A 24,907-nucleotide genomic window follows, 5' to 3' on the forward strand; every position below is an offset into this window, starting at 1 on the left:
TTCTCTAAAAGAAAATTCAAAATCTTAAAAACAGATTTCAAAGAAGCGTTTGATAGATTACATCATAAAATGTAACTAAAAACAATCTTTAAAATATGTGTCAAAAGGTTACAACATCGATAATGAACGACGTATCCCTAAATCCTACAAGGTTGTTAAAATTCGCGAAGAAATTCCTAAAAATAATCGATTTAAATGTAGGTGTACCCCAGGGATCACACTTGGGGCCGTTGATTTTCATTTATTCGTGAATAATTAAGCTAATGGTCGCAAATACAGTATTGTATGGCAACTTAAACTTTTAATGTGTGTTTCAATTAGTGTTTGTGTGTGTGCACATACCCTCAGCGGAGATCTCGCTCCAGGGCGAGGGGGGGTACATGAAGGCGGCGTTCTGTATCTGCTCGTGTATGTCCTCGTCCTCGTTGAACGGGAACGTGCCCGAGAGGGACACGTACACTATGACACCTACAGACCACATGTCAAGCGAACGGTTGTAGCCCTTGTTGCGTAAAACTTCAGGTGCTGTGAAAGAAAAATATTTGATTAAAACAGTGAAAAAGTATCGTCTTCCACTTAACACTAGTGTTTGGGAAGTGTCAGTGGCAAATATCGGAAAAATGGTAAATAGCTGAAATGAACAACTCACAAGGGTCAGAGGACGATCTGTTATGGATTGTCATTCTTTACCAATTAGATTCTTACTAAATAATATTCTTGTTCAAAGAAAATCTACCCATATTTAGATCTAAACGATCTCCTAAAATAGCGGATTTTATCGAGATAAGTTTTAAAATGTTAGGGCAGTTCATCAATCCAACCAATATTACTATCTTTACAATAATTTCTTAAAATATATCTACAAATGTAAATCTCACCAAGATAAGCCGGCGTGCCGACCACCGACCGCCGGAAGCTCTTCTCCCCAATAATGCGCGCGAACCCGAAGTCGCAGAGCTTCACTTGCGGGAACTGCTCGTCGGACGATAGCAGCACGTTCTCCGGCTTCAGGTCGCAGTGCACTATGTTCTTCTCGTGCAAGTGCTTTAGCGCCACCAGGATCTGGGGTTAATGCGGGTAGTTGAGAAAAAAATGTTGTTCATGTGACTTTTTAGATAGTTCTGTCGTAGATAATATAATGTCGTAGATAATATAATATAAAATACTTCTATATAAATAATCTGGGCTGGCTGAAATTATTAATTGTTTTTACTAAAATACTTCTTAGTAAAACCAATTAATAATTTCATACTTCAATTAGCAATTATATTAGTATTGTGGATTACCATTAAATGGGTCATTACCATCACGAATTTATCAAGTTTAAGCAATGTTATTAAATAAATAATAAATAAATAACCATCACCATTTTGATTTGCAAGAGTAATGTTATAATTATCATCACTATTTAATCAGATTGAACGATTTATTATTATCATCGATGTCACTATCCTCATCAATCCGATTAACTTTAACGATGTTATTACCATCACTATTGTCATTAGTATCATCAAGGTCATAAACAGTCCTTGATAAATAAATGTTTCTTTCTTTCTTTCTTTCTTTCAAACATTCCAATTCTGTTTAAATTCAGCAACTTTATTACCATTCAAGTCTTTACTATCGTCAATCTTATCAACATTATTAAGTTTAGTTAGCAAACTGTCCGCTTCTAACGCTGCATTCACGTTCTTGACAGGCGGGTGTCACACACCCTGGTGCACCGACGCTGTAACTGTATAATGCACATAACTTTTTTTTTGTGGGGAAATCTTGTGGGTAAGCCGTGGGTTATGTTGGATTCTAACCGACTGAGTTCCATCTAGCCGCATCAACGACGGGGCCACGGGTATTGGTTGAAATAAGTCCCTTAGACACATAACTGAAAGAATAGAATAAATTCGATTGCTCTGGCGGGTCACGAGTGGCTGAGTTGGCTAGGCATCCGCCCCGGAATGGCGCGAATGGATGCGGGTTCGAGTCCCGCCTCGTGATCGAATTTTTTCTATTCTTTATAAATTTATATTGGTTGGAATCAAGAAACTTATATCTAATACACTGGAGATTTCAGTATGAACATTAACTTGTAACAAGAAAATATGACCTTGAATGACGCCTGTATGTTTTTTTATCCCTTTCACATCTAACTTGGCAAGTGGGTGTGAAAGAGATAAAAAAACATACAGGCGTCATTCAAGGTCGTATTTTCTTGTTACAAGTTAATGTTCATACTGAAATCTCCAGTGTATTGGATATAAGCTTCTTGGTTGGAATAGTTCCGCGAGCACAGAGCACACACCTGCGCCACGACGAACTTGGTGATGCGCTCGGGCAGGCGGCCGCGCTCGTGCGAGAGGATCATCTCGAGCATGTCGCCGCGCAGCCGCTCCATCACCACGAAGATGCGCTCGGGCGTCTCGAACATGCGCTCGAGGTTCACCACGCCCGGGTGCGACAGGTTCTGCAGGATCGCCACTTCGTTCTTCAGCTGCGCCTCCTGCTTCGTCGGGAAGCGCAGCTTGTCGATCACCTGAGGGGAAATTCAAACTTTATTAATTTGTAGTGTGTAATGTAAAATGTATGTTATGTATATGTGCGTCATACTATATAGTCCTGTGGTTCTTCAGTTTAAGTGCACTTGTAATAGCAGTTCGATGCGGGCGTGTGTGCCATATGGTATGATGCGTATTGTTTGGGTGATATGTATGTGTATTTCTGTGTGTAGTGTGTATGTGTGTGTGCGCACCTTGATGGCAACAGGTCTGGCGGTGTCGCGGTGCAGGCCGGCGTACACGATGCCGAACTGTCCCGAGCCGAGCACCTCATCGGGGTGGATCTGGTATAACTGCGCCATCTCTGCGCGCCCCCCGCCCGCCGCACCCCCCTCCTCTATACAGAAGTAGAATATAGGAGTGAATAGGCATCTTTTAGTGTTTCAGTCTCCCCGTGACCACGCTCGCTGTAGTGTTCGAAACGTCGAGAAAATAATAGAATGAATAAATCGCGTTAAAAATGCGTTAAAAAGTCTTTAATTTCTAAATGTATAATACTCGCGTAAAATCAAACATTAGAAAATACTATCTTTTAGTGTGATAAACGTTCGACCGCATCTACGCTTACCAGGTGTGATCGCTGACAAATGGTGCAGGTCTATTATGCAAAAAAAAAAGTTTTGCCTTTCTTCTCTTGTTATACTCACGAAAGATGGTATTTGGTAAGAAATATTTCCGTGGAAGTCCTATTAAATAAAAACTGTAACGGCGGATGGCGGTTTCCTAGGAGCGCGCGAGGTAAGCGCCGAGCCACAGGTGTGCTCACCCTCTGTATCGTTCCAATCCATACTTCCATACTAATATTATCCCGGAAATCCTACGGGAACGGGTTTTTCTTTGAAAACGCGGGCGAAGCCGCGGGCGGAAAGCTAGTATATGTACTGCCGAAGCGAGTACAAAAAAAAATTGGATGTCTGTAAAGTCAGTTTACTGACGATAGTTGAACGTGACAACGGCCGATTGTGCTTCTTTGTTACTCGTTCCGCGCTCTCGCTTGCACTTGAAGCCTATGGAACGCCTCAGAGCGAGGTAACGCCGCATGAGTCATGTTTTTTCGTGCGTGCAGCCAGCGCTATCGAATTATAAGACGTTGTCACGTCATAAGTTAATAGTTTGCTCACCCTTGCCGCGAAGCCCGAGGTTGAGCGGCAGCAGCGCGTGTCGGATGGCGGTCTCCCAGGAGCGCGCGAGGTAGGCGCCGAGCCCCGAGTCGGGCGGCGCGCACCCCCCCTCCTCCGCGCCCACCAGGTAGTCCACGTTCGCCGTGCGCAGCTCGAAGCAGTGCATCACGTCTGCACACACACAAACACACTGAACAGGTGTCGATAAAAATGAGTTTAAAATCATTCAATATGATCTGACAACAGTCAAATGCTGACAGACACAGTAACAACAATTATTTACTATAATCTGACAACATTCAAATACTAACAGACACAGTAACAAAACTTATTTACTATAAACTGACAACAGTCAAATGCTGACAGACACTGTAACAACAATTATTAACTATAATCTGACAACTGTCAAATACTGACCGACATAGCAAAAAAAAACTATTTACTATAAACTGACAACAGTCAAATGCTGACTGGCACAGTAACAACAATTATTAACTATCATCTAACAACTGTCAAATACTGATAGACACAGTAACAACAATTATTTACTATAATCTGACAACAGTCAAATGCTGACAGACACAGTAACAACTTATATTTACTATAATCTGACAACAGTCAAATGCTTAGACACGGTAACAACACTTATTTGCTATCTGACAACTGCCAAAAACTGACAGACATAATAACAAAACTTATTTACTATCTGACAACTGCCAAAAACTGACAGACATAATAACAAAACTTATTTACTATCATTTAACAATATTCAAAGACTAAAAATATAACTCAGATTCAGATCTTACTAAATTGAAAAGTTTAATTTCGCATATAGTGTCATCAGACAACACTCACCCGAGTGCGGCTGCCTCGCGGTGTCGATCGCGAGGATCTCGTTGAGAGGCACCTCCTTGTAGTACTTGGTGCCCTGTTCCGACGTGAACATCGTGATGCTCTTGCTGTCCATGCGCCAGTAGTGACGGCGCAGCTGTAAAACATGTAATCTTAATATATATAAATCTCGTGTCACAATGTTTTTCCTCAATGGACTGCTAAACCACTTAACCTATTATAATAAAATTCGCACTGTACGGTTTACGTATTACAGCGAATGTGGACTGTATTTAGGTCGCTAATATGCTGCTAATAATGCTATGATATTATGGGACAACTGGGAACACTTTAATTATCGCTAATAATTATATATAATTCACGCGGATTCGAGCGGATAGATTAGCACTCGGGCGCTGCTATGGAAGAACTGCGCTTTCCGGCCGGCTCGGCCGTCGCACGATAATAATGCTGAGGCAGCTTGACCTCATTTACGTTATTGCTCAATAATTGTCATTAATGTAATGTAACTATGGATAATAAGTAATTTAAAATAAAATATTTGTTCGTTGCTCGAACACGCACACCATGTGCAGTTCAATCCAACTTGAGAGATAGGATAGTTTAAACATGTAGGTACCACGGGCGATGCCGGGGCGGACCACTAGTCTTAATATATATAAATCTCGTGTCACAATGTTTGTCCTCAATGGACTCCTAAACCACTTAACCGATTCTGATAAAAATCGCACACCGTGTGCAGTTCGATCCAACTTGAGAGATAGGATAGTTTAAACATGTAGGTATCACGGGCGAAGCCGGGGCGGACCACTAGTACACCTATAAAAAACAGGTAGTTTTCAGTCACTGATTGCTTGAAAATAAATAACAGGACAATTGTTTGATTTATGATTGTACTGTAAGAGAAAGTGGTTTTAGCTATTATTAATTGCCATGAAATGTATAAAAAAATCAACAAATATCCAAAAATTACATAAAATGCAATACAGATATTATTGCTTGAAGATTTACCAACTTCATCGCAACTTACCCTTTTACATCACTAAGTATAAAATATGACATAAGTCAACTTACAGTGGTGCATATAACCAAACAGTAGGCTAATCAGACAAATATCAACTCACACTGCTGCATATAAACAAACTGTCAACTCACAGAGGTATGATGATGATGATGAGCTGATGATGGATATACATGGGGAACTCACAGTGGTGTCCTTGTTGGTGAAGTGCACCAGCCAGCCCTGCTTGAGCCACTGGCCCTCGCGCTTCTTCGTGTGCTTCACCGACTGCACGATGCGCATCAGCGGGATGTTGGCGCTCGGTGATGATGATGAACTGATGATGGATATACATATTTAGTGTTATATTTAAATGTCACTTTTAAAAGAAAATAGTTTGTCCGGGATGGACTCCTAAACTGCTGAACCGATTTTTTATTTAATTCGCAAACCATGTGCAGTTTGATCGACCTTGAAAGATAGGATAGGTTACATCTGGATTGAGTAAGAGTTCAATAGATACTTAATATTTATACTTTTCATAAAATAAAAGGGCCTTTTGATATTCTATTTTACATTGTAATCACCTACAGAACATTTCGACCGGTAAAGAATAGAAAACGGAATGAACTGTCAAGAACGGACTTTTTATTTTGTTATGAGCAAAGAAACCTTTTGACCGTTAAATATTCATCATTAAGACAGGACAACATATTATGTCGGGTTAGCTAGTATTATTATAGTATAGTATACATTAGCAGTAATACTTGTCTCTTGTGCTCACCTGCTGGGTCTGCTGGGCGCGGTGTCTCTCTGCGGCTCCTCCTGCGGCGCGGTGTCACGTCGCAGCTGCACCGGCTGGAACGGTATTCATACGCAAACTATACACATAATAATATTTCAAAAATGTAAAACTCATTTGGAACTTTTTTTATGTCGAACTGATATTTTGTCCCTGATGATGATTTTTTTATTTCATGATAGGGAAGCGCTTGACCACGATCTCGCCTGATGGTAAGATGCGGCCTAAGATGGAGCGCGCTTCCCTAGAAGGTACCTGATAACACTTTTTATTTCATTTTAATGAAATATATTAAAATTCTGACGGTACAATCGCCACACGGACAGACTTGAAAAAACCATCCCAATTAATATGCAATAAAAATTAATCAAGTAATATTTTTATCCAGAAAGGGTTATTTACCGAGATTAAAAACGGCCAAAACTTTTTTTTGAAGGGATAAGCAGACAATACCTCATTCTCCTTATTATCCTGTTCCCCGTCGTCCGACTCGTCGTCCTGCGCGCGCGTGCCGTCCGACAGCTCGCTGCTCGTGCTGCAGCTGTCTTGTGATTCGTCTGTACCATTCAAAAGACAATATTTTTATATGTTGGCAGAGGTTTTATGGAAATAGACGACCAAACAAAATCTTTAGCTTTATAACATGAGTATAGTTGACAGTAATTGCGTCCCAAAATTGAAACAAAGTTGAAATTCTCCCACCATGTAAATCCTCGAGTTAGCTAGGTCTAGCCCCTAGATTTTTAACAGTCGCGTTAGGAAGCTGCCCCAAAGTTGATGACAGTCGCATTAGGAGCTGCACCAAAGTTGCTACCTACCATGCAGATCCCCCAGCTCGTCGCCGCAGCGGTCGGGCAGCAGCGGCGCGCACTTGCGGTGCGCGTTGTACAGGCAGTCGCGGCACTGCAGGCCCTGCGTGAACAGGCCGCGCAGCAGCTTCTTGCACACGCGGCACACGGTGGGCCGCGTGTACGTGTGCACGCGCCACGTGTGCGCGCGCGCTCGCACGCGCCGACCGCTGCTTGCCTGTTGCCGACAATTTTTAAGCAGATGATTTTTTTTAAGAAATTAAAACACATTTTTTTTGATTTTCGCAAAAAATGCAATTTTTAAGTCTCAATTGATTAAGGAATATTTCTCAAGATATTTGGTATTGCATCAAATATCTCAAAATCCATGGATAATTTTGTGATATTGTAAATGGAATATATATATAATAATATATCTCATTAAGGTGATGAATTAATTTTTCTAACATTTACGGCCCTTTTCAAACCTTCGTAATTTTTATATTATTAAAGTTGTCGTGATGAAAATTACTGACAAGAAAGTTCAATAGTAACACAATACGTCTACCGTTTTAGAAACATGATTCCATGATATTTTCTCGATAGAAAAAAAATACAAAGTTATCATTGTTATTTTTTTTTAATCTCTGGCATCTTCAAAATAACAAACGTAAAGTTACGACTTTTTGGATATTAACTATAAAATATACAACCTATACGTCTACCGTGTTAGAATTTTGAAATATGCGATGGTTTTGAAATAAACAAGAAATACTTGAAATTAGCGCGCGACCAGCCAATATAGCGAGAGCCGCCCTGTACCTTCCTACCCCGATCGCTGCACGAGTCATTCCCGCTACGGCTGTCACACGGGGAACTTGTGTCGCTCGCGCAATCGTAAAAAAGGGTGACAACACGATAAGACAAAATGAGACAAATGGGGACAATAAAGAAAATAAGAAGAAGAAACATAAAGGTTGGAGGAAAAAGAATGCTTACAATTGGAACAAATTAATGAAGTAAGTTGGTTTTATTTTAAATTTGATGATAATTGTATTATAGACGATGTTTGATATGTACCCCTGTTTTAAGTACATAACGAATGTGTAAGATTTTTTCATTTATAGCATAAATAATCTATTCAGAAATCCGGAATCCAGAAGGAAAATAAACCCACTGATTGTTCACAATGTGAATCCACTCCTTCGTAAGTACCTTTATTCAGTCAAAAATGTATGTTATCAAAGCTCTACTGGTTTTATCGCATGATTCCATTTTTAGCAAAAAGCAACAAAGTGCAAAGAAATAAAAAATCATGGTGAATTTAGTGGAAGTATGGCGGACATAATATGGAACAGGAGCTCATTGGAGTAGTATTATATTTTAAAAAAATACGAAAAAATTTCAAGAATTACATTTCTTAGTAGGTGTTAGATAAGTATGTTGTATAAAGAATTTGATGTTGATATTTATTTCATTTATACTTACTACACCTGTGCGGGAAATTGCTTAGTACTAAAACAGGTTTATATTCATATTTACATAGTAATGTGAGTTTTCATTTCGAAAAATTTTGTGTAAGTATATTAAATTGAGTTCCTGGGTGATCTGGAAACACAATTGGGCCCGGAAGATGGCGCTGCAGTCACTCCTCCTAATGACATTAACCGATTTGGATGAATATTTGTGTGCACATTTCATTTTTGTGGGATGATTGGTTGATTCGCTTTCACATTAGCTAATATTATGTATTTTTGTTGTTAGAAAGTAAACTTAATTTAATGTTTGTAATACATTATTATTGGTATAAATAAGCCAGTGTTCGTCTCACATTGCTGTACCTGCCTACCTACCCTACCAGGGCCTAACTTTGTTCTGGCTATTTTATTTTGATTATTTGTAATGAATAATTACAATTATAATAGATTGCAAAAAATAAATACATGCGTCAATATATTTTGTGTTTTTTTTAACAATTTTTTTATTTAAAAAAATATCATTCCGACCGCGGCTTTGCCCGCGTGGAATTAGATTATATCGTGAATCCTGTCTTATCCCACAGAAGTGTTCAGTTCGGATAAAAAGTATCCTATGTGTAAATCCAGGCAATTAGCTATATTTTATCAAAATTGGTAATGTAGTCTTGACGTGATTAAGTAACAACTAACAAAAAAATATACAAATTAACATCCAAAGTTTCGCATCAGTTTTACTGTATTAGTGATATCTTCCACTCTTGACTTTGACTGAGAAGAATTAGGGTTTATATCTTCTTTCAGAAATATTACCCTTCATTTCTGGGCATGACGTAATATCTACGTCAGCATCAAATTCTATCTAAATCCATTCAGTAGTCCGCGTTATTGAGTACCATTTCATTTTTTCAGAGTAACAATATTTTTTGTTATTTTAAAGATTATTTATAATCTGTATTATTTTGTAATAAAGTAAACATTACGAAATAATAATAATTATTAATAATGTCTAAGTAGTTGTTAAAAAGAAAATTATTTGTTTATAAGCAAGAAAATAAAACCAATAAATCAACAATTAAATATATGTATAAGAATATTATAACTGTATGACGACTCCATACATGTTTGTCCCGAGTCGGCCAGCGGCAGCGCGGCGAGTTTGCAAGAATGACTTCGCGCACACCCGCGTTCGCGATAGCGAGCTATTAGACTCCGCCCGCCAAGCAGTAGATTTTTTTTTGTGTATCGTCTTAATATAGCTCATTTTAAGGTCTTCAATAAAAAATAAAAACTTTTCATGATTTTTTTTTAATTTTTCCTTAAAAATGTTAATTTTTCTTACCAAGGTATACTTTGGATAATATGGGTCTTAATTTGTGGTCAGAAAACTAATTAATTTTGAAAATAATTGGCCGTTTTTTTTCCAAACATATAATTTTTGACAATCAGTGTTGTCAGCATTTACATATTTTACCGACAATCTCGGTAATTTTCACTTAAAATTGAATACGAATTTCTTATTGCGGCATGAGATCCTGTGTTCCTTGAAAGTATTTGTAAAGTTAAATTTGGCGGTTAAGCACTTAATGCAGTACTGGGGATGTGGCTGGTCGGTATAATATTATCCAAGTTATTCCCTTTACAATAGTACAAAATCCTCCAAAGATTTTTAGTTATTTGATGCAATACCAAATATCCCTAAACTTTGTTGATATGTGTGGTTTCAATGAAAAAAAAGTAATATGTTTGCATGTAACAAAAAAACTACTTTTTTTTTAAAGTCACTTTTGTAGGAAATACTAAATTACTCGAATATCGATACCATTCATTCCGTATTGCAAGAATGTAGATAAAAAATCTTTAACAATATATCTTATTGAATTTTGTGCTCTGCATTATTTTCGGGTAGGTTGGTAAAACTCTACTCGATACTTTGTTCAAATTTATATATTTATTTTTGTTAAAAGTGTTTAAATATGTTTTAAAAATAAGGTACTTGTACTTTATGGCTATCATTATTAATTCTTTTATTTCTGATATTTCTAATTTATAATCTAAAAAAAAAAAAAATCAGCAAAATACTTTGGCTGGTGGGTGGAGTCGTAAATAAAACTCAAAATTGTCTGTTCAAAATATTTATTTTTATAAAAATACAAAATTGGATACAATAGTGGTTAGTTCCACCCACCACCCAATAGAGGTTAGTCAAAATTTTATTTAACTTATTTGTAATTATACAAATAAGTTAAATAAAGTTTTAAATTATTTGTTAAAACTTTATTTAACTTATTTAGTCCGTCCGTATAATATTAATACGGACGGACTATTTTTACTTAACATTAAACTAAAACAAATATAAATCTAAACAGCATTAAGAAAAATATAGTAAAAGCATATAAAAAAGATCACAATACATTCGGAAGCATATCGGAATGAAAATATTATTGAAAAAAATGTGTGCGTGTACTAGTGTACAGTGTACACTAGTAAGAAGTGAAACTTCTTTATGACCTTATTTTTCAAAAAATAATTTACTATATGCAACTTTACAGAAATACGTCGAATCACGCGTGGTAGGGATAAGAAAAAGATGGCGCGTAACGGAAAAATGTCACACGTAACGAAAAAATGTTACACTAAATTTTTTTCCAACCCCGATAAAGAAGTTTCACTTCAAAAATATTAAAAAGACTCATACAAAAAACGAAAATATTGGAATGTATAACGAGATACATAACTGCTAGAATTTTTATACGTAAATATATTAATTTATTCATGTGAAAGTAATTTAGAGGTGACTCTTGCGCACATTTCACGATAATACAAATTTCGATTAAATAACGGGTTTGTTTGTTACGTTATTTATAAACTTTATCTATCTTAACATAAACATTTCATTTGCTATTAATAGTCTAATTTATTAATAATTGTTGGATATAATAATATGTCAAATAAATCCTACAGTCAATATATTACGTAAGTACAATTGTATAAATGCCTTATCATCGTCCTTCATTAGAACACCAACATGGAACAGTCAAAAAATCAAACATAACTTTAAATCACAATGAACACAGCAAAATGTTAATTATTGAACGAAATATCAATTTTTAAAGAATAAAATAAATTCGATCACGAGCTTGGATTCGAACCCGCCGCTTTCGCCATACCGGAGCGACGCCTGACCTCCCTGCCACTCCTTATCCCACCGGAGCAATCAAATTTATTCTATGCTTTTGGTTTTGTGTCTAAGGGACACTTCGTGATCGATTTTTTTATTCTTTAAAATTTCGTATATGCAAAGCAATAGAATGCTATAAAACTAAAAATATCAAGGAAATCTTTCGAAACATTTATTTCAGTTTTATCAAATCAATTAACGGAATACATATTATTATTATTACTTTGAATTTGATCAGTTCAGTTATCAATGGTTGCCGGTAACGAGATCAGCGAGCCTCCTTACCAGCGAGTCGTCGTGCGAGGCGTGGCTGTGCGCGGACGTGCGCGACGGGCTGCGCGGCGCGCCCGACTGGCGCCGCGAGCTCGAGCCCGCCGCGTTTGTGCCCGCCCCCCCTCCCCCCGACACCGCGCCCGCCACCGCGCCCGCTATAGGCGACTCGCAGTTTGGCGGTACTTTGACCGCGCACCGCTTGTGGTAGTTGAGCCCGCAGCCTGGAAGTGTCACAAATATAATCGTTTAGAGAAATACAATCGATAATCATGTTAATTAGCTAAGAAATAAGAAACAAACAAAAAAATTGAGGGTAGTTGTTATGAAGATAAATCAAAAGTAAGCCATTCAAGATACATGGTTAAAATATGCGTCTAAGTTAATGATAAACTTAGTTTTTCTAAAAAAATTCTTTTTCCTATTTTTTCTTGACATTTTCCACAGTGCAGGATTGCAAGCATTACTGTATTATAGGAGTATTAGGAATTTCCTAGTGGCTTTTAGATTCAGTTTGTATTTTAAATGATTGCGAATGATTGCGAATACACACAAACACAACGCAAAATAATCTTCATAAAATCAATTGCAGATTGCACCTCACCTTCACACTTGAGCCCCTGGCGGACCAGTCCGAACAGCATCTCTCCACAAAAGTCGCAGAAGGTGGGCGTCTTGTACGAGTGCACTGCGAGCGTGTGCGGCCGCGCCATCGGGGGTTCCTTACCACCGTCGCATAGCAACGCTGGAGAAACAAACATTAAAAAATGATATATTCGTCTTGATTGGCAAGTTTGTGTGTACTGACTACTGATCTCCAGTGATATTTCCGTGTTAGGAGGATAAATTGTAGGTATTTTCTCTATGCAAATATTCTCGTCTGTTTTCATCCTGGATATGGTCAATCATAAAGATTTTTAGCTGAAAAATAATGCTCAACTGTTTCTATGCTTCTTTTTTAATGATAAATTATGTTTAAGGGTTCTAGACCCTCAGGAAATGCTTGTGCAAATCTTACAATTATTAACGAAAAAAAAGAATGTAATAGGGGCACAGTATCCTTCGTCTGGTATCTAGAGAGGAGGAATATCACCAAATTCACGTTACTCACGGTTTGCAGTTAGCACAATCTCGACGAGGGTCTCATCGGTGACATCAGTGCACGAGTTGATCAGCTGCAGCACGTTCGGCGAGCAGTAGTCGTGCCGGAACAGCAGGATGCGATCCGACAGACGGTTCAGACCATTATCTGGGATCTGGGAGACATGAGATATTAGAAAACGTTAGAGAGAAATATATGTGGCAGAGGGACTGGTTAGCTTTGCCATATTTTAACGTCCCGTCATTACCAACTGATTTTTTTTATCCTTTTTAATAATTTTGCACTCGCCAATTCCCTAAAACATTATTAAACAATTCTGCAAACAGAAAAATAACGGCAGGTGCCTCAGGTAAAAGAATTCTTTCATCAATCAAATCAGGCTAGTCTTAATTCCAATGACATCTCCTATATTACATTACTAGATTTCCGCCCGCGGCTTCATTCGCGTTTTCAAAGAAAAACTCGGATAGTTCCTTTTCATGGGGGATTTCCAGGATTAGCTTATGTCTTATTCTGAGTCTTCAGCTACATAGAAAATTTCATTGTAATCAGTTCAGTAGATTTTACGTGAAAGAATTAATAATATTAGTAGGATTACAGTACCTTTTCGTGCACAAACTTCACCGCCAGCTCCTTGAGATGCGCGAGCGTGAGGCGGTGCGCGGGCGCCGACACCGCGTCGCGCATTATGCCCAGCTGGAAGAGGAACGTGATCTCGTCCTCCATCCTCCAAGTCGATCACTCTGCAATTTAAAAGAAAATAAAATAATCTATATTTGCATATATGTGGTTTTACATGTTTAGTAAGGCGTCTGATTATGCTATTACCTATACTAAGTGTAAAGAACCAGAATCAAATAAACAGGAAAGGATTGCGCAGAAAGACAAGTATGTCTCTATTTGTAGTGCTACAACATACATATATTTACTTGATTAGAACGCCAGATGGTGCTGATTTCGTGCATATTTATCTCTATCATATAAGTTATGCTATTTTCAGCAGTCTACTTCTGAGGAACTTTTGGTTATTTGGTGATAAATAGAAAGAATATCTAAGTATCATTTTAATATTCACAATATCAGACATACAGTTCGTTTTTAATTCATTCCCTAAGCGGGTTTAAAACTTTACCTCCAGGCATCAGTTCTGTCCTCTTTTGCGTCAAAATTCATACTAGAATGAGATAATTTCGTCTACCAATACGAAAAAGTTTCAGATCGATCGACCTAAAACCCGGATTTGAGATACGCAAGCGAATAATATTTATTTATTGTGAAATGGAAAATATACTTGGGAATGCAAGTGCACACAGTTACGCAATTAATTTCGCCCAAAACAAAACATGATAATCACAACTTTAAAATAAATGCACTATGTAACCTCTGATAAACTTTTATATTGTTTTCATTGGCCTCGGGGACTTTTGTAACTCAAGGTAAACTATCAATTTCACCTATATAATATTTCCACTAGCTGCTCCGCGCGGTTTCACCCCCGTGGCTCCACACCTGTTGGTCGTAGCGTGATGATATATAGCCTATAGCCTTCCTCGATAAATGAGCTATCTAATACCGAAAGAGTTTTTCAAATCGGACCAGTAATTCCCGAGATTAGCGCGTTCAAACAAACAAACAAACTCATCAGCTTTATAATATTAATATAGATTATCCTGACTATTATAATAAATGCGAAAGTATTTTTTTTTTTTTTATGTAAGAGCAGGTAACTGAGCAGGTGGATCACCTAATGAAGTGACACCACCGCCCATGAGCACTGACAAAGTTACCTTTGTGAGGCTGTTACCGGCTGTCGAAGATGGATGTAGGCTCTCTTTTTAAAGGAATTTAAGTCATACACGTGCGGGAATACAGAAGAGGGTAGACTGTTCCACAATGTTTGTGTGCCTTACTTTCACGTTACTATCGAATGCTTTTATGGTATGATTTTTGTGCCTTGAGATAGCAGACTAGTGATAGTTTTTATCTTTCCTATGGGATTTACTCAGACCATGCGTGCGAAGCTACCTGTTGGTCTTTGTTGTTTTCAGAAAAATTGCCTTGTCTGTAACTTCTACCTCAAATTACCACTTACTTATTATTCTAAGAGAGTATATATTTTATAATTATGGACAATTTTCGGGAATAGCAAAATCTCCCTTGCCAAAATATACGTTCTCAGAAGGAGAGCCAAAATACGTTTTCCCAGAAAGAGCGCCAAAATATATTTTCCCAGAAAGAGTGGGAAAGTAAACTCAATAAGTAAACTCAATAAGCTCAATAAGCAGTTTGTCCTATTGTCGTTATTTATAAATTAATTATAAATATTTATACGACATGGCTAATAATAATTCACGTTGGGGTTGCTGTATCCCGGAAAATGAGGATGATGAAAGTTTTATTTTGTGCTTAAAATGCAATAAAAAATACCATTTCGCATGTATGTCCCTTGATGATAAGTTATTCAACTCGGAAATGAAAGCTGTGTGGAGCTGTCCCGACTGCGTAAGGTCTATTCCTAGGAGTAATAAAAATGACAACACTCCGATCCGTAATATATCCACCACTAGGGGTAGCAAAAGACAAGCGCTTAATTCTCCTCCGATGGACCCAGAACATTCTCTAATCATACGTGATTCTGTGAGAGAAGCCGTTGATGAAGCAATAAAAGAAAATATGAAAGAAATGTTTTCTAAAATACACGACAACATAAGGGCTGCGATCGTAAAGGAGTTTAAGCCGATTAAGGAGGAGCTGTCCCAATTGAAGGATTCTATGAATTTTATCAATAGTTCATACGAAGAATTCAAAAGAGATATTGAATCATATAAGAGCAAAGTTTTAGCGTTAGAAAATCAGAATATTAGATTGATAAATGCTGTTGATGATTTACAGTCTAGAATAAATCAGTCTGAACAGCAGCTCCGTCAAAATAATGTAGAATTACAGTGTGTCCCGGAGCGTAATAACGAAGATCTTGTCAAAATCGTGAATAATTTATGTACCACTATTCAATCTAATATCAATGAAAAAGACATTCTTCACTGTACCCGTACTGCTAAAGCCAACAGAGCTAGTAATAGACCTCGCTCTATAATAATTCAATTATCATCGGCTAAGGTTCGTGATGAATTACTCGCTTCAACATCTAAATACAATAAATCTAATCCGCAAAATAAATTAAATAGCACACATCTGGGCATTTCGGGGGCCTCTAGTCCAGTCTATGTCAGCGAGCACCTTTCCCCTGCTAATAAGGCGATATATGCGGCCACCAGGATCAAAGCAAAGGACAAAGGTTATAAATTTGTTTGGATTAGGAATGGAAGAATTTATTTGAGGAAAAATGAAGGATCTGAGCTCATCTTTGTTAAAAGTTTGGACATTTTAAATAAAATCAATTAACGTGTAGATTAAGATTCTCGATTGTAATGGATTATTTTAATCATAATGTTAAATATATATTACCAGAATACTCGCGGCTTAAGAACGAAAACTCACACATTTTCTAGACAAGTTCTGTGTAATCAATTTGACATAATAGTTCTAACTGAGACTTGGCTGAACAGTTCAGTGAATAATAGTGAATTATTTGATCCCCGATATATTGTATATAGAAGAGACAGAGGTGACTCAAAGTGCTGCAAACGTGACGGAGGCGGAGTTTTAATAGCAGTATCTAGAAAACTAAATTCAAAACAAATTTTCTGTGGACAGTCATCTTTAGAAAATCTTTGGGTACTTATTGAAACACATAAAACGGATTCTAATCCTCCACAACAGTTGGCACTTTGCGTCACGTATCTGCCTCCACCAGTTAGTCGTGTATTGTTGGAGCAATTTCTAGACAATTGTAATAACTTTTTGGAGGTTTTTCGCCCTAACCACTTTTGTATAATGGGTGACTTAAATTTAAGTAGCTTAGATTGGAGTATGTTGGGGGATGAAACAGCTGAATTTCATATTCCTAGTATATGCCAGCCATTGGTTGACTTTATTTACATGAACAATTTGAGACAGCATAACAATGTATACAACACATCTAAAAGAATACTTGATTTAGTAATGTCAAACATGAACTCTTGCGTTGTATCTCAGTCCACTGACCCTTTAAGTACGATAGATGTTTTACACCCCCCTTTAGACATTAATATTTCATTTAAAATAGATAAAAATCTTATGTATAACTCAGATACACATTACTTCAATTTCCGTAAAGCTAATTATGTAAAAATATCTAAAATACTGGAAGAATGCAATTGGGACACTATATTTGCAAATTCTCGAAATGTTGATGATATGGTCGAAGTTTTTTACGATGTAATAAATAAAATTATTGTAGATAACGTACCGCATAAAAAACTTAAATCTAAAAAATTTCCTCCATGGTTTGATACTAATTTAAAACGTACTCTAAATGAAAAGTACCGCGTTAGACGTCGTTTCAAAATTTATAAAAATCCTCGAGATGAGTTAGAGCTTAAACTTCTCAGTTCTAGATGCACTAAAATGGCTAAGGATAACTATACCCGTTACATGAAGGACCTAGAAAATAAATTTCAGAGTAACCCAAAGCTATTCTGGTCTTACATTAAGTCAAAAAGGGGTGGCAGTAGTTCCTACCCTGCATCTATGACGAACGGACCTATAACTACCTCTGATGGAGATCAGATTTGTGATATGTTTTCTAGGTTCTTTGCTTCGGTTTATACTAATAATATAGATGATGGTAATGAAGATAGTGACGTTAACAATTTTTGCACAGACACTTCTAGCATCTCTCATCGACTGGCAAGTCATAATCTACATTTACCTATTCCTATCCTAGATTGTCGCACAATTCTTAAAAAATTAAAGAGTTTAGATAAATTGAAAGGAGCTGGCCCTGACGGAATACCCCCTATTTTCATAGTTGAATGTGCACAACACTTAGCTTGGCCCATTTCAAAAATTTATAATAAATCACTCTCATCTGGTATTTTTCCAACAGTTTGGAAAATTGCTAAAGTTGTACCCGTTTATAAAACCGGAAATGAGGAATTCATTAATAATTACAGACCTATATCTATTCTGTCGTCCTTTGGTAAAGTGTTGGAGTCCTTAATTTGCCCAGTATTACACTATCATTTTAAACAGTTTTTTAATATCAGTCAACATGGTTTCATGCCATCTCGGTCTACTTCTACTAACTTGGTAGATTTTTGCGAAAATCTTTCTAGTTCCCTAGATCGCAATGAACAGATTGATGTTATTTACACGGATTTTAGTAAAGCGTTCGACAAGGTTTCACATAAAATATTACTTAAAAAGCTATTTTTGCACGGTATTTCAAATCAATTTTTGCAATGGATAGATTCTTACTTAACGAAACGAAGTTTTTATGTTGTTGTAAATGGTTTCCGTTCTCAAACGCAAAATATAACTTCCGGCGTCCCGCAAGGCTCTCACTTAGGCCCTATATTATTTAATATATTCGTTAATGAGATACCTGATTTATTGTCTTTCTCCCAGAGTTACATGTACGCTGATGATCTCAAGTTCTGTCGTACAATAAACAACATTGACGATACTCATAAGCTGCAAAGTGACCTAAATAAACTTGTTGCTTGGTGCGACTCTAACAAAATGGATTTAAATCCTAAGAAGTGTTTTTTGGTAAGGTTCGCACGCAAAGGAAACTTGATACAATACAATTACAATGTAAACTCTGAGAGTATCAAAGAGCTCTATCATATTAAAGATTTGGGAATTGTTTTTGACAATAAATTGACTTTCGTGCCACACATAAATCAAGTTGTTACACGGGCGGCTAAAATGTTAGGATTTTTAATACGTAATGTTAAACATGTACATAATGTCAAGGCGAAGATATCATTATACAACTGCCTGGTGCGCAGTATATTGGAATACGGTTCTGTGGTTTGGAGACCTCACTATGCGTGCCATTCCTTACGATTGGAAAGGATACAGAGAAGATTTCTTTTGCACCTTGTTTATGCAAGTGGAAAATCAAAGAAACAGTTACCATCATATAAAAAGCAACTATGTCACTTCAAAATTACATCTCTTGATAATCGTCGGGTACTTCTTGATTTACTCTTTGCCTTGAAATTATTCAATAGTAAAATTGATTGCCCCCAATTGCTTCAAAAATTTAATTTAAAGGTGCCTTCTAGATACCCTCGTAAGGTTTTGTTGCCGCTGTGTCCTCCTCAACGCAGAACCGTATCGGGTCGAAACTCACCCATTGCGAGAATTTGTAAAACTGTAAATGACTACAGTGAGTTGTTTGATATTTTCACAGATTCTCCCAACAAACTCCGCAAAATTTTTAATTCCCTTTTTAACGATTAAAATAGATAAGTGCATAATATATATTACAATTTTTCATTGTTTAAGATACTTAGTAGTTAATTCATTAATTGTATACTTTTAAACTTACTTTACGCATGCTGTGTTTACCTATAAGTGTTTTTTTACATTGATCATATAAAATTGTATTTTAACTTTGATGTTTTATCTGTGATGTAAAGAAACGTTGGTAAATCAAATAAATAAATAAATAAATAAATAAGGTGTGACGACGGACCTCGATTCAATTTAAGTAATTCTATCAGGCGTTATTAAGCTTTTAAACATTTTTATGGCTTCGTCTGATGCTCTTTCATATATTATTTCTCTGAAAACATCAATTAATATATTATGTAGTGTTTTCCAATTTATCGCGACTTTTAAGCTATTGCATAGCTTCTATCGCGGGCCTTGAGCGCGGGGACCGAATCCAGAAATTCCGTATCGAAAAAACCTCACGCTCCCCACTCCGACGGGCACGGAAGTGTGGCTTGAAGGCATAGCATGCAATAGCTTTACCGCGGCAGTCCCCGAGTGCCACACGTCTTTTTAGTAACTTTTGTTTTGTGTAAAAATTGTAAGTTTTTACTCATTAGACAAACATGAATTAAATATATTTGACATCCATAGAAGTAAGAAAGATACGTAAACTTATTACGTACTTAAAAATAATGAAATTTTAATGAGAAAAAAATCGTCTATACATTAGAAGTTCTTCTATTGTCACAGTGTACTTAATAATTATGTGACGTAACGTCGGGTGATAGATAAGTCCACACAAGCAGATAAGCAAGGAAACGCCCAGACATGTGGAACCAGCTAATCTGACATTTGACACCGGGAAAATGACCTCGAAAATTATTCTGAGATGATTCAGCTTGTGTCACAGGTGGCTCATGTGAATAGGTATGACATTTATAGTCGTAAAGTCTTTCAAATTTAAGAATATTAGATAAAACTAGATAAATCTGGGAGTATTTTGCACTGTGGGAAAAATCTAACCATATATATATTTATCTTGAAATCATCCGATTCGCAGAAGGATTCCAATTAAATTATCTAACACCCACACCAAAGATATAGGCAATTTCATGTCATTAATCTGTACAATATCTAAAATTACCTTTTTGCCAAAGCACGTGTACCTATTATCTTACCAAAAGCATTATCCGCATGACTATCATCGTCAAGGGCAAGGGTCGACCCAATGATTTCTACAGTGCAAACGGACAAACAAACAGATCCCCACGTGCCGTGACCTCGCACCCTTCCGTTTATCATTACAATACGTGTTATCTCTCTTATCAGCCGATATAGGGATGGGATCAGAGGGTTAAAGCTTTGACCTGACTTAGATGTATCCGAGGAAATTATTTTTACTTAAATTCATGTAAAACACCTATTTATCCAGCTAAAAAGAATTGCATTCCTTAATTTTAGCAAACAGATAAATTTCGTTAATCGTTCTATTGTAAGAAAAACAGTTTACTAAGATTGGTTCAAGGTCTTGCTTCAAAAAAGAAATGCTTGAATAGCAAGAATGAAAAGTTTGGAATTTGTGAAAAAAAAATAATCTGTTACAGATTTCTTCTGACTTTAATAAAATATATGTATATTTGACTGTTTGTTTAAACCTGTTATCATTCGACTATATACTATTCGGTACGTTTTTCCAGTGTATTGGTTTTTGGTAAACATCTATATGACTTATTACTCTGGAGGTTTGATTTGTCTTAAAACTCAACATTACCTGCATTTAGGTACCTATAAACATTACCTTCCTCACGTAGTAGTGATGAATTTTGTTTAAAAAAAGTCTCATTACAATGATAATTTTGATATTATATGGTATTTCCTTCTAACCTCTAACATTTGAAAAACCGCTAGAGATACGTTAGTTTTATTTCTAACTAGCTTTCCACCCGCAGCTTCGCCCGCGCAGTCAAAGAAAAACCCGCATAGTTCCCGTTCCCGAGCGATTTCCGGGATATAGCCTATCCTACTTCCCGGGGTAAAAAGTAGCCTATGTCCTTTCTCGGGTATCAAAATATCTCTATACCAAATTTCATGCAAATTGGTTCAGTAGTTAAGGCGTGATTAAGTAACAAACAGACAGACAGAGTTACATTCGCATTTATAATATTAGTATGGATTGTGTTAAGGGCTTCTTCACAATGGGCAGCGTTGTAGATGTTTATTCAAAATCGCTGTAATGGCGGCAAACATCGACGATCATTTGTTAGGCCAACGCTGACCATTATGAAGAGGTCCCATTAAACTAATGAGACGTGATCTTCCCTTACACGAGTATCAACACAATAGTTTTCGCGACCTCTCACACTTGCTGTTGGCAAATTGTTTTGTTTACTTACACGTTGTTTTTATCTGTTTATCTGTTATTGTGCTCACGCTCTATCTGCACATGACGTTTGCGCAATGCCCTTCGTTGTGGCTCAATTTCGTAAGCAATCTATTTGTTGACTTTCACTGAACCATCGCATGCTATCATGGGCGTAGCTAGCCATGGGCACAGGGTGGGGCAAAAAAAACCGGCCAAGTGCGAGTCGGAGTCGCGCACCGAGGGCTCCGAACAAACCTATTTTTTATTATGTTGTAACTCTAAAATGTTTTAGCAATTTTTCCTTTATCTGTGCTATAAGACATTGCTTTTAACCAAATTTCAAGACTGTGTTCACGGGAAGTATACAATGTAGGTTTTGATTCCCTTGCGAATGTCGAAATTTGCGATAATTTACAGCATAAAATGGCTGTATCTTTTGATTGCGTTGGCTTATAAGTTTGATTTTTTCACAGCTTTAAGAGACCGTAGACTTGAGTATTCGATATAAATTTCAGCTTGATAACTCTACGCGTTCCTGAGAAAAAGTGTGTTGACAGACAAACCGACAGGCAGACTTTGTTGTGCGTGTGTCTGTCTAAAAATACCTTTTTTTTTCAAGAACACGTGGCGGTATCAAGCTGAAATAATAATGAATGAATCAAAACAAACAAAAGATACCTACAGCCGTTTATGTTGCCATCCCTATATTATACAGGATGTAATCGTTAAGTGTGCACAGGCGATTATTCCGTAACTATTGCAGATATCAAAAAACTTTAAACTGATATCGAAAGCCCTTTACCTAATGAGTAAAATGACAATAATAACTTTTTAAACATAAAACGGGAAATATCCAAAAATTTTACACCAAATACTCCCTACATTACATTACATACATTTAGTATGAGATATGACTATCCTAAACATGTAATATGAAAAATTTTGATTCTTTTTTTGTAAATTACTTCGCATATTTTAATAAAAATTCATTTAGAAACTGTTAATAGTGCTCGATGTGGAATACAATGGTATTCCAAAACGAACGTCACTTCGAACATTTGTTTTGAACACAAAATGTATGGAAAATTCAATGTATGGGAGTGTTTAATGTAACTTTTTTGGATATTTCCTGTTATATTTTTAAAAAGTTATTATTGTCATTTTACTCATTAGGTAAAGGGCTTTCGATATCAGTTTAAAGTTTTTTGATATCTGCAATAGTTACGGAATAATCGCCTGTGCAGTGTGCACACTTAACGATTACACCCTGTATAGTTTATCTGTCTAATACAAAAATATGATTCCTTTCTACCATAAAATATAGGTCTATGTAAATAGAAAAATAAACCATTTTAAATAACTCAGTAAATAAAGCAAAACCTTGCACTTCCGATTTCATGTTTGTTTTAGGTTAATGGTCACTTATTGACCATAAAAACACAAAATGCAGAGAGTTCCAGGTGGAGCTTTGCTCGCAATCTTATAGTTTTTGACCGATATCTCAAAAACTATCCACTTTAGGGCAAAAGTTGGTTAGACTTTTTTGTAGAAAGTAAAATTTCGCATATTTTATAATTTATACCATGTAAATTTTTTTGTAAAACTTACTATTTACAGTTTATGGCCTATTTGATGAACCGGTTGATCGTTAAAATATTGGATTAATGAATAAAATGCATGTCTGTACATAGTTTTTAGGTCACTTTATTCTCTACAAGTTTTGTTTGAAATTTTTTTTCTAGTGCCCATATTTTTTGAGTTGTTCCACGTATAATGTAGAAATGCCGCCGCTCGGCGGGTGACGTGGCAGGCCAAAAGCTTTTTTACGGATGTAATAAAAACGAAGAAGAAATTTCCAATGCAAGTGGATTTTCACCGTTTCCGAAACGACAAAATTTTTGATTTTTTTTTAATTATAGAAAATTTTTAATACATTTTTTAAAATATTTTCCTTTATTTTATTCTTGCATGCGAATATAAAATAACTAATCAATATTATTTAGTTGTACGAAATATATACGAAACATACATAGGCCTAAACATACCTCAAAATTTACTATTTATCGCCAATCGTTAAATGACTCAAAAAGCATTAGAAAAAAAGTTTCAAATAAAGTAATCTTAATAAATGGATAATGCATATGTATAATATATTAATGCCTATGCATTTCATTGATTAATCCAATATTTAAAGAGTTACTTGCCAAATATGATTAACCGGCTCATTAAATAGGCCATAAATCGTAAACGGAAAGTTTTACAAAAAGTTGACAAGGTATAAAAGATGTAAAATTTTACTACCTACAAAAAATTCCCAATATTTTTTGCCTTAAAATGGATAGTTTCCGAGATATCGGCCAAAAACTTTTATATAAGATTGCGAGCGTAGCTCCACCTGGATCTGTCAGCATTTTGTGCTTTTATGGTCAGTAACTTATCCTAAAACAAAAGTGAAATTGGATGGGAAATTTTGTGCAAATTTGACTAAATAAAAACAGGGGTAATGCACTGCACAATAACAGAATGGGGTAACAGTACTACCCTCCTTTGCTGGCACCAAAAGTGGTTTAAATCATGTAACATACAGAAGCTTTTTGTTTAGATCGCATTTTTTGTGTCGACTGACAACTTTCGAGTGAGAATTTTTTTACGGATATTAAGTTTTGTAGTCAGTACCTAGATAATTACGTTTTTTAGATTTGGTTAGGTACCTCCCTGGTCAGAGCCAGGGTGGGGCAAGTGCCCCACCCTGCCCCACCGTGGCTACGCCCATGCATGCTATATCTTCTGCTGATGCAGCTAAATCTTGCAATTGACGTACTTACATCTTATCTTATCTAACTAATAACGTGAAATTTTGTGATGAAATGTGTATGAAAGTTTGTTCCTCTTTCACAGGAAAACCAATGAATTGATTTTGATGATATTTGGCATTGATGTAGCTTATATAGCTAGCAACATATAAGCTATAGAAATAATTGATTTTGTACGCTCGCATACAGCTAGTAAGTAGTATATTACCTATATTAAAAATTTATTTGAAACTTTTAAGATTAACATTAATCCATCTTTTAC

The 24,907-nt window shown here is 36.3% G+C and overlaps 1 protein-coding gene and 1 long non-coding RNA gene across 2 annotated transcripts in view; one reads left to right on the top strand and one right to left on the bottom strand.

Annotated features, from left to right (window-relative positions):
• Nucleotides 1–24,907, bottom strand: part of PKD (serine/threonine-protein kinase D3) — a 69,433-nt gene that overhangs the window by 2,953 nt on the left and 41,573 nt on the right. The window contains exons 2-15 of the mRNA XM_089706780.1: nt 13,747–13,886; nt 13,153–13,297; nt 12,646–12,786; nt 12,057–12,265; nt 7,146–7,353; nt 6,781–6,884; nt 6,310–6,383; nt 5,733–5,862; nt 4,529–4,661; nt 3,674–3,844; nt 2,747–2,889; nt 2,300–2,530; nt 879–1,062; nt 343–525 (exon numbers count right to left, since the gene is read on the bottom strand). Of these exons, the coding sequence (XP_089562906.1) occupies nt 343–525; nt 879–1,062; nt 2,300–2,530; nt 2,747–2,889; nt 3,674–3,844; nt 4,529–4,661; nt 5,733–5,862; nt 6,310–6,383; nt 6,781–6,884; nt 7,146–7,353; nt 12,057–12,265; nt 12,646–12,786; nt 13,153–13,297; nt 13,747–13,869 (2,179 nt within the window). The 5' untranslated portion in view covers nt 13,870–13,886. The remainder of the gene's footprint in view (nt 1–342; nt 526–878; nt 1,063–2,299; nt 2,531–2,746; nt 2,890–3,673; nt 3,845–4,528; nt 4,662–5,732; nt 5,863–6,309; nt 6,384–6,780; nt 6,885–7,145; nt 7,354–12,056; nt 12,266–12,645; nt 12,787–13,152; nt 13,298–13,746; nt 13,887–24,907) is intronic.
• LOC149480759 (uncharacterized) lies at nt 7,667–9,341 on the top strand. The gene is made up of 3 exons (XR_016317056.1): nt 7,667–8,134; nt 8,261–8,322; nt 8,397–9,341. It is a non-coding gene; the product is annotated as an uncharacterized LOC149480759 (long non-coding RNA).

Source organism: Colias philodice, chromosome 18 (assembly GCF_061535455.1).
Source record: "Colias philodice isolate Cphi_HAF_F1 chromosome 18, ilColPhil1 Martin Lab GWU primary, whole genome shotgun sequence".
NCBI classification, from domain to species: domain Eukaryota; kingdom Metazoa; phylum Arthropoda; class Insecta; order Lepidoptera; family Pieridae; genus Colias; species Colias philodice.